Source organism: Gymnoscopelus microlampas (assembly GCF_963454915.1).
Source record: "Gymnoscopelus microlampas genome assembly, chromosome: 22".
NCBI lineage: Eukaryota > Metazoa > Chordata > Actinopteri > Myctophiformes > Myctophidae > Gymnoscopelus > Gymnoscopelus microlampas.
This window is the reverse complement of record NC_139959.1, coordinates 37,075,562-37,085,177: the sequence shown is the minus strand read 5'-3', so window position 1 is coordinate 37,085,177 and position 9,616 is coordinate 37,075,562. Positions and strand designations below refer to the sequence as shown.

The 9,616-nt window shown below is 42.8% G+C and overlaps 2 protein-coding genes across 2 annotated transcripts; one reads left to right on the top strand and one right to left on the bottom strand.

The window, feature by feature from the left end:
* On the bottom strand, nt 1–4,324 carry thnsl1 (threonine synthase like 1). The gene is made up of 3 exons (XM_084048553.1): nt 4,216–4,324; nt 1,736–3,159; nt 1–1,123 (listed from the first exon to the last, which is right to left on the bottom strand). Exons 2-3 carry the CDS (start codon nt 3,116–3,118, stop codon nt 308–310), a joined length of 2,199 nt encoding a protein of 732 aa, XP_083904679.1. The 5' UTR covers nt 3,119–3,159; nt 4,216–4,324; the 3' UTR covers nt 1–307.
* Nucleotides 4,325–5,129: 805 nt separating this feature from the next.
* enkur (enkurin, TRPC channel interacting protein) lies at nt 5,130–8,626 on the top strand (the record flags this gene model as incomplete). Its single annotated transcript, XM_084048186.1, has 5 exons — nt 5,130–5,197; nt 5,741–5,886; nt 6,460–6,692; nt 7,764–7,910; nt 8,441–8,626. The coding sequence occupies 5 exons, from the start codon at nt 5,130–5,132 to the stop codon at nt 8,624–8,626; spliced, it is 780 nt and encodes a 259-aa protein (XP_083904312.1).
* Nucleotides 8,627–9,616: the final 990 nt, after the last annotated feature.

The window sequence follows — 9,616 nt, the reverse complement described above, 5'->3', positions numbered from 1 at the left end:
TTTTGAGATGGGGGTCCACGGCCAAATACATATAATTTTTTGAGAACCACTGATATTATAGCAAATACGATTTTTAAAAAAACTGTTAGGATTTAGAAGACATTTGTAGAATCCCCCAGAAGCAAAGATTTAAATGTTTGCTTTAAAAATACATATTCAAAGCTTTGCACACATTCTTCACGACACGCTATGAGCTTGTATATCTGCTATTTTTGAATAGCCAAATAAATCTTAAAATTACACAGATGCGTTACCCGGTCTTAATGGGTTAAATGACATGGACCTTGACGAGAGTGAAAACAAAGCCCTACATAACTTTCAAGAAACAGTCTTGTATCATACTCTCCACCTCTTCAACCAATGCATCGTAATCTGCTGGACACACTGTGTGCGCCCCCCCCTGCCTGCCTCTTCTTTCCTCCAGGCATCTCAGCATGTGTGCGTGCATTTCAGGGCCGGCTGCGGCTAAAGACCCCAACTGCCTTAGCTGTTCCACGGGATCTTCCGGAACATTCTGTATCTGCAGAGCTCCGAGGACGGCCGGAGCGAATTTGCCGTAGTGCGCCGTGGAGCAAACGACGACGGGGCAAGACCCGTCCTGCAGCCTGTCGACTACGACTTTAGCCACGGCCGTGTGGGTGTCCATGACGTAACCGGTCTCCGCGTGAACGCTCCGGACGGCGGCCAGGCAGTCCTCTTCGGAACACCAGCCGGCCAGAACCTCCTCTTGCATCTTCTTGAGAAGTGGCTCCGGAGCCCTGAAGTACCCGTCTCTGTCCAGCTGGGTGAACAGCTCCCGGACGAGACGGCCGTCTCTGTCCGACGAGTGATAGATGAACCTCTCCAGGTTGGAGGACTTCAGGATGTCTATGGCCGGCGAGTGGGAGGTGACGAGGGGTCGCCCACGGAGGTCGCACACGCCCGTGGTGATGAAGTCGGTGACGATGCGGTTTTGGTTGGACGCACAGATGACCTTTCTGATGGGAACGCCCATCTGCTTGGCGTACAGGGCCGACATGGCGTTGCCAAAGTTTCCCGTGGGAATGCAGACGTCGACGGGGTCTCCGAACTTGACGACGCCGTCTCTGAACAGATCTAGATATGCTGAAGCGTGGTACACCACCTAAAAAAAGCAAGCAGTTATGAAAATAAGAGTTATGAATGGTGAATTAATGTTAATGCTACTCAACAACACAACTAAAAATAATGGCTATTTCTGGTGGTACAACATGAGATTAGACCTTTCAGTAATCAATGTTATATTCTAGATTTTTTTATTTTATTTTGTAAGCTTTTTTGGGGGGCTTTTTCTGCCTTCATTGATTGGATAGTGGACTGACAGGAAATGGGGAGAGAGATGGGGGGTGACACACAGCAAAGGTCGTCGGGATCGGGAGTCGAACCCGCGACACGCTGTCAAGCTAGATTACCAGCATATGTGGTATGCACCTGGACCGCTAGGCCAGTGGGCACCCCATTCTCTAAGATTTTAACCACTTCAACACCTTCTAGACTTAGTAAGCTGGACCTGAGTTGGCTCTGTACTTGGACTGCTTTTTTTCCCGTCTCCACCAAATCTCTTCGACAAAAATAGAAGATCTACAAGCTCACAACACGTCGCACTGCAATTCGTCTATTCTTGGCTATTGTTGCCCCCGAATATGGATGCTGCTGGTGTTAAAGTGGTTGAGGTATCAAACCTTTTTTGTATAAAATATAAATAACACTGTGTAACCTGCGGTAACAGCCGTGCCCAGTTGATGGAGTTTGCGGTGCTGAGGACGGTGCCATACTCCACCGCCAGATGCCCCGTCAAGCTGGACTCTCCGAACATCCTCTTGATGGTTCTCTGGCAGAAGTCAAAGTCAGACCGCACACTGACAGCCTTGGCGTTGCCTTCTCTGTACCCGGTCATCTGGAGCTTCTGAATCTCACTGACCCCTTCCTCGGGGAAGAACACCAGCACGCCGGTCCTCTGTCTGTCGCTGTCACTGAGGGCGCTGAAGCCGCTGAGCACCGCGCTGCCGGTGTCTCCGGACGTGGCGACCAGAATGAGGTAGTTGCACATTTGCGGGAGGCAATAGGCGAACAGCTGGGGCATCAGCTGCAGAGCCAGGTCCTTGAACGAGGCGGTGGGGCCGTGGAACAGCTCCTGGACGTACTGGTTGTCGACGAGGTGCTTTACGGGCGCGACGGCCCCGCTCGCGAAGTTCTGCCCGTACGCCTTGAACACCATTGGTCTGAGGTCGACCGCGGGGACGTCCATGGGATGAATGCACTTTTCGAGTATAGCTAAGGCTCGTTCCGGGTAGGACAGGTCGGCTAGTCTCAGCCATTCGCGAGTGTCGATCTTTGGGAAGCCGTTTGTGGGAACGTACAGGCCACCGTCTGGAGCTAGACCTTCCAGCACCACGTCACTGAAGTAGGTTTTATTACCGGTCGATCCTTTAAAATCGCTCCTTGTTGAAACATAGGTTTCTGCATCAGGATCTTCATATCTCCGCACGGCCTTTAGCACCTTCTCGGCTATGTCCTCGACCGTGTCGCCCGTCCCACACAAGACCCTCACGTCCAGCCATTTCTCGTAAAACTGCTTCCGGTAACGCAAGATCTTCCTCATGGACACCCCCGCCTCCTGGCCCACTATCCTGTTGACCTTCATGGCGGATAGCCTCCGTACGATATCCTCTGTGTCCACGTCGAGGTAGACGACCAGCCCTGTCTGTTTGACGTGGTGCATGGCATCGGCGTGAAGCGGATTAGAGCCGGTCAGAGAGACCACGCTCCCGGAGGCAGAGAAGTTACACGTGACCTCTCCTTCCTCCTCCAGAAAGCGTTCACCGCCTACCGCCGCCAACTTGGCGGCCACTGGCATCTCCCACGTCACCTCCAGCACGTGGTCGTCGATATCGATGACCGGTAGTCCGAGTCTTTGGCCCACTACTCTCCCCACCGTCGTCTTCCCTGCTCCGGGCAGACCCATGAGCAGAATGTTTCGGTCTCCCAGCAGAGACGTCTTGGTGGACAGCCATGACGTCGAGGCAGAGAAGTGACGGGGGTACACAGGGTGGCATCTGATAGCTTTTATTGCCACCAGACATGCACTCAGCAGACCCATTCCCAGTTCAACTGTTTTGTCTGCAGAATGTTAGGAATTGTCTGTAACGGGAGGGGAAAAGAAGGTACAAGGTTATCTATTAAAGGCTGTGAATTTAAAAAAAATGATACCTTTTCCACCTTTTCCGGTGGGAATTGATGTGTGTGTGTGTGTGTGTGTGTGTGTGTGTGTGTGTGTGTGTGTGTGTGTGTGTGTGTGTGTGTGTGTGTGTGTGTGTATTTGGCCCCTCATTATTTGTAAAATGAATGTAGAAAAAATATAAAATAAATATTTATGATGTTGTTTTTACATAACATTATAAAATGTTCTTATTTTGATCATAAGACCCAATTACTGAATGTCAGTCTCCAGGTTTTCTTCAGAATATGTATGACACTGATTTACTATATGACACTATGCATGGCACATTAGGGAGTCAGTCCACTATAGGACAGTGGTTCTCTAACTTAGGAACTCACACATGGTGGAACCAAATGTACCCTGCACTCTCTCAGACAGAGAACTGTAAAGGTCATTTAAGGTGTATAGCTCTGCATGTGTTTCTGGTCATATTATTGTCCACTCATTTGTATGTCCATGGCACAAGAAAAAGACAAAGATGTCCACTACAAGCCAGCATGGCGAATTGGCGACCAGTAAAGCCCGTATTTCTCCGAACATGTACAAATGTAAAATATAAGGTGCTTATCCGCTTACCCCAAATGTTAACTAGGTGTCCCGGCGTGTTTGTGCAACGGTAGTGACGGGGGCGCATCCGGTGAAAGCCGGAATTACACTCAATGTAAACAGGAAGTAAACGAGGTGTTCGGCCACAGGCGGGATTAAAACACTTCTTTTTTAAACAATATGGACTAATACATTGCACAAATACTCCGGACACCTAGTTAACATTTGGGGCAAGTGGGTAAGCACCTTATATTTTGCATTTGTACATGTTTTTGGAGAAGTACGGGCTTTACCGGTGACATTTCAGTGCAAACTGGGAGGGTGGCCGCTAAGACTCTCTCGTAGATATGAAAATGTCTACGAGAGTCTGTGTCAGCCTGGCTACGTCCGAGAGTTCAGTTGAGGTCTATAATAATGTGTCTTTCACTCACATTAAATCGCTACCATCGATCTGAACTTAAAATCCAACAATAGTCATGTTTAAGCCTCAGCTTGGCTCGATCTGGATCAATCCACCGTGTGCATGTGTTTACTTTTTCACTGTGTCGGTGCAGAGTGCACACATCTACGGCACGCGTGGAGGGACAAAATCATTCTGTTCCTACACTAAAAGCGCATTACGAGTGACTCCGTGTGGAAAGCCTGGTGACCAGTGTTGCCATGTCCACTTATTGTGGCTTGTGGCTTTGGGCTTGTAAAGTTGCTTGTAAATATTGGTAGTTTTTTGGGCTCGTTTCTTCAATGTATAGTTGCTTATTTCTTGTTTATTAATTTTATTATTATTATTATTTTAACCAGTGGTTCTCAAATATTTTCATGTCTGGCATATTTTCATGTCTGGCAACACTAAATAGGCTACTCAGAAAAGATGGAATAGATACCAGAGAGAGACACGTGTCAAAAGGTCAAGGCTGAAGTGGTTAATGCATATTTTGTAACAATAATACAAATCTACAAAGTAACTAGTAACTAAAGTTTTAAAATAATTGTAGTGGAGTAAAAAGTACAATATTTGCCTCTGAGATGTAGTGGAGTAGAAGTAAAAGTAAAGGACTGACAATTGAAAATACTCCAGTGAAGTAAAAAAAAAATACCTCAAAGTGGTACAGTACTTGAGTAAATACTTAGTTACTTTACACCACTAGGTTCGCTGAAGCACACACTCTGAGTGGTTGCTTAGCAACTGTATCCATAGGAGCCTGTTGTTGTCAAACAAACCCCTCCACAACTTCTTTAGCATAGAATGTAAACAGTATAACTTGCTATAGCTTATAGCTGCTGCCTGACATTTGAGTGTCTTTTAAACTAAATATTTAGTATTTGCCTATTTTAACTACAAGTCAGGATGGAGAGCACAGAGGTTATGTACAACCTTTTCCCAAAAGAAGTAGTTAAAATCGAGAAACCTCCAAGGTAGGCTATACTGTCAATGCTGATGTTGGACCTATGTATGCTGCAATTACTGTAGCATATAACAGCAGTGATGAAAATAGCAGATCTACAAGCTCCCAACGCGTCGCAAAGTGACTTGTTGGGAGCTTGTAGATCGGCTATTTTCAATTTGCCAAAGTGGTTTTGTAATAATAATCAAAATCTACAAAGTAATTTGTAACTAAAGTTTTCAAATAATTGTAGTGGAGTAAAAGTGCAATATTTGCATTTGAGATGTAGTCTCCAGTAAAGTAAAAAGACCTCAAAATTGTTCTTAATGTACTACATTACTTTCCACCATAGTTACTGAACCAAAATGTAAGGGTCCATTTGGAACCCCCTCGATGAACCCTGAGGGTCCCTGAACCCCACTTTGAGAACCATTGTCTTAGATATGTTTTGGATCGGTACCCGGTATCGACCGAATACGCAGGTTATCGGAAACGGTATCTGGAAGGAAAAAATATTATCGGTACATCTCTAAAAAATAACTTTTTCCTTTTCGTTCTGACCTCTTGTCTGTAGGTATATGTCAAAGTTCAGGACCACAGTTGTGCAGGAGAAAAGGTCACATCTGGACTCGATGAGGACCATGGGGCCGGCCAAGGTGGACGTGCCGTCCCCAGAGAAATACCTGATCAAACACTCCAAGGAGCCTCAGCTCCCTGAAAGTGAGTACAATATTATAGTTTTGCATTCTTCATTGTTTTAGTTTTATTTCGTTTCAACTCCTTTTTTTCAATTCCAGTTTAAATTCATTTTTAAAGAGGGTTTGTTAGTTTAGGTTGTTTTTTTATCCGTTTTTATTAGTTTTCATTAGTTATTTATTAGTTATTAGTTTATTTAGTTTTTTATTAATTTTAGGCAAGATTCAACAAGGTCCAGAAAATAGCAGATCTACAAGCTCACAATGCGCCGCATAGCAACGCATTGTGTGCTTGTAGATCGGCTAACTTTGCTATTTAGGGATTTTTTGGGACAAAGACTAAAACTAAGGACATTTTCTCTATGGTTTTAATACATTTTTGTTAGTTTTGTACTTACACAAGACTGTTTAAATTAGTTTAACTGTAAAGCCTATAGTTGTACATTTTACAATTCTAATTTTAATAATTTTGTTTGTTTTAGTTAACTATTAGTCTTGGTACAGACAGACATTGTTCAATAGCGAATATGTGTGATATAATGTGATAATATCAACCCTTTAATCTAACATTCTGTTGATATATTTATATTTCATTTAGATGTTCAAAAGTATTCCAGAGTGACTGACACCCTAAGGAAGCCTGACGTTCCCAAGAAGACAGATAACCCAGTCATGGGCATTCATACGAACAAGGACTTTGTGAAGACAAACGTTCTTGAGAATACAACATCAGTGGCCAGGAGGCCTCAGCCTATCTATGCAGACACAAAGAGAGGAGACAAAAAGCTCCTGGAGAACTCAGGACTTGTCCCTAAATACATCAGGAAAAAGGTATATCTGGGGCTCTGAATAAACAATTATTCTTGGTATCAAGGACCTATACTATTATTATTATTAGCAGCAGCTGTAGATGAATCCGTAAAGAAATAGATTTCATCTACTTAAACAGACATTTCACTTTCAAACATGTTTGGGGTCATTTTAACTATCTACTCAGGCTTTTGTGTTTCACCCCAGACCGTTTTTAAGTTGTTCCATTCAGTATTTAGATATTTGATATTCATTTTATCAGACACCCCCCCCATTCCTATACAAACCCATTGTAACTTTAAACTCCATTTTAACCATGTTAGATTCATTGAAAACACATGATATTGGCCTTCTAATGTGTGAGGGGGCTGTGTTTTTTCACTTACTTTTTTTATTCTTTTTTTTTTATTCTTTTTTTTTTTGTTTTTCCCTAAAAGAATAGATAAGAATAAATGAAAAAAGGAGTTAAAGAAAACACAGCCCCCTCACGCATTAGAAGGCCGATATCAGTAAACCGATTGTATGACATTCTATAGTAGTGTGTCTGTCTGTCTCTTATATGTCATCATGATTTGTGTGCGTGGGGAACTCATTTGAAACAAGCTCAGTGCTTTAATGAGTCTTCCAGTTTAGTAGACATTGTATTGTGAATTTGTACTTCCATGTACTGTTGTTCTCATGTCTTACTAAATAAAGTACATCAATCAATCAATCAATCAATCAATCAATCAATCAATCAATCAATCAATCAATCAGTCACCAGGACCAAGGATGGGTGATTTCAATTCATCTATCATGATTAAAATGGAGTTTGAAGTTACAAAAAAAAAATGGGTTTGTATAGGAAGTCCTGATAAAATGAATATAAAACATCTAAATACTGAATCAAGCAACTTAAAAACTATCTGATGTGAAACACAAAAGCCAGAGTAGACGTTAAAATGACCCCCAAACAAGTTTCAAATTGAAATGTACCTTTAATAATAAGATGAACCATTCTTAGGCCCGCTTATATGTACTGTATGTATATAATTATACCATCTCCCCTTGCCACTGCAGTGAATGTATTGTCTTATTGTTGCTTCTATGAAGGACTATGGAGAGACCCCTGAGTACCTGCAGCAGCGTAAGGAAGAGACCAGGAGAGCTCAGGAGGAATATGACGACTATGTTAAAGCACGGATGAAGCAGGGGGCCATGAAACAGCTGTCTGACCAGGAGAGACAGACCCTCCTCCAGGTACACTCAGCCCACACACATACTGTTGTACATTCACAATAGCAATTAAATGCATTTAATTACTTCTATTTCGTATCGTTGCTGTCTGATAGAAACCTCTTATGCCAACCAGAATACCCAAGTCCTTTTCGAAATAAAGGTCTGAACAAAGTATAATAACTTTATTTATATAGCGCCTTTCAAAAACTAGTTACAAAGTGCTTTACAATAACAACAGTTAAAAAAGTATGGAGTTTTGAAATGAGAAATGTGTGTAATGTGAAACACTGGGGGTTTACATCCTTGAAATGCATTAGACATATTTACACTCTGTCCCAAACAGATACAAACTAGTACTAAAACTAAGGACATTTAGAATTTCAAATTATAAAATTGGCAGTGGCTTTGTTATCAACAGCAACACTAGAATCTGCTGTTTAACAGTAAAATCCCTCACTCTCAGAGTGAAATTATTGGAGTGATGATTTTATGTTCGTGTGATTGTTATATTGATGAGGTTCCCATCATGTGTTTCTATTTTTACTGCCCAGGGCCTGAAGAAGAACTGGGATGAACTGCATCATCAGTACCAGGGCCTCTCAGTCGTCATAGATACCACACCCAAAAAGTACCGCAAGGAGCGCCTGGAGTCTTCCATGAAGCAACTGGAGAACGATATCAATCTCATCCAGAGATACAAGACCATCTACATAGCCAACAACGAAAAGACATGTTAAAACCCCTGAAAGCCTGGAACCGCTGGCGTAGCGGTCCAGGCATCTAGGCTCAATGTAGCCTGACAGCTCGTCGCGGGTTCGACTCCCGATGCCGACGGCCTTCGCTGCATGTCACTCCCCATCTCTCTCTCCCCATTTCCTGTCAACCTGCTGTCCTATCAAAATAAAGGCATAAAACCCCCCAAAACAAATCTGAAGCATTTGTAACATACTAGAGAAAGAAAACGTTTTAATACAAAAAAAAGAAGAAAAAAGACCATGCCGTCAAAAGTAATCAACAAAAACTGGTCAAACACTGGCCAAATTGTCCAATAATGTAAGAAAAAGGATTTCTTTAAAAGAAATAGCCGAGCTTGTAGATCTGCTATTTTCACAATATTTATCGGTGGAACCGAATCAGACTAAATGTAATGCCTCAACTCCTACAATTCCAATTCCCAGTTCAAATATGATTATTTTTGGCGGTCCCCAGTTCAAATATGATTATTTTTGGTGGTCCCCAGTTCAAATATGATTATCTTTGGCGGTCCCCAGTTCAAATATGATTATTTTGGGTGGTCGCTGCCTGAAAAGCTTGAGAACCACTGTCCTATCACATTGGATGAAATAAATGTACAGTATATTTGTGTCTGTGATGAGTCGACCATGTCTGTTCATATATAGCTGGCCATCAGTGCATGGCAGGCACTAATATACCTCATTTTCAGTGATGCTTTAAAAACGACTTCCTATGACTGACACGACATTCCCACCACACCAACAAAGAAATCACATGCAGCCAATCATCCACAATTCAACGGGTGAACTGTGCCTTGCGTTAAACCATTTTTCACAAAGCTAAGGAGGACAACAACCATTCCTTTCACGTAAATGACTTAAGCGTGATCCCAGCTGCCCATGTGGCCCACAATGTCTTGGACGTCTCTCTGCTCTTGGTGCCTCTTTTTGCTGGAAAAGGAGTAAGTTATACTATATATGTAATTGAAAACA

What these genes read in the sequence shown, in the direction of transcription:
- thnsl1 (XM_084048553.1), bottom strand. Translation starts at nt 3,118, where the DNA reads ATGGGTCTGCTGAGTGCATGTCTGGTGGCAATAAAAGCTATCAGATGC. An exon ending in GGGCACGGCTGTTACCGCAG is followed by an intron (nt 1,124 to 1,735) that starts GTTACACAGTGT and finishes TGCTTTTTTTAG; the next exon opens with GTGGTGTACCACGCTTCAGC.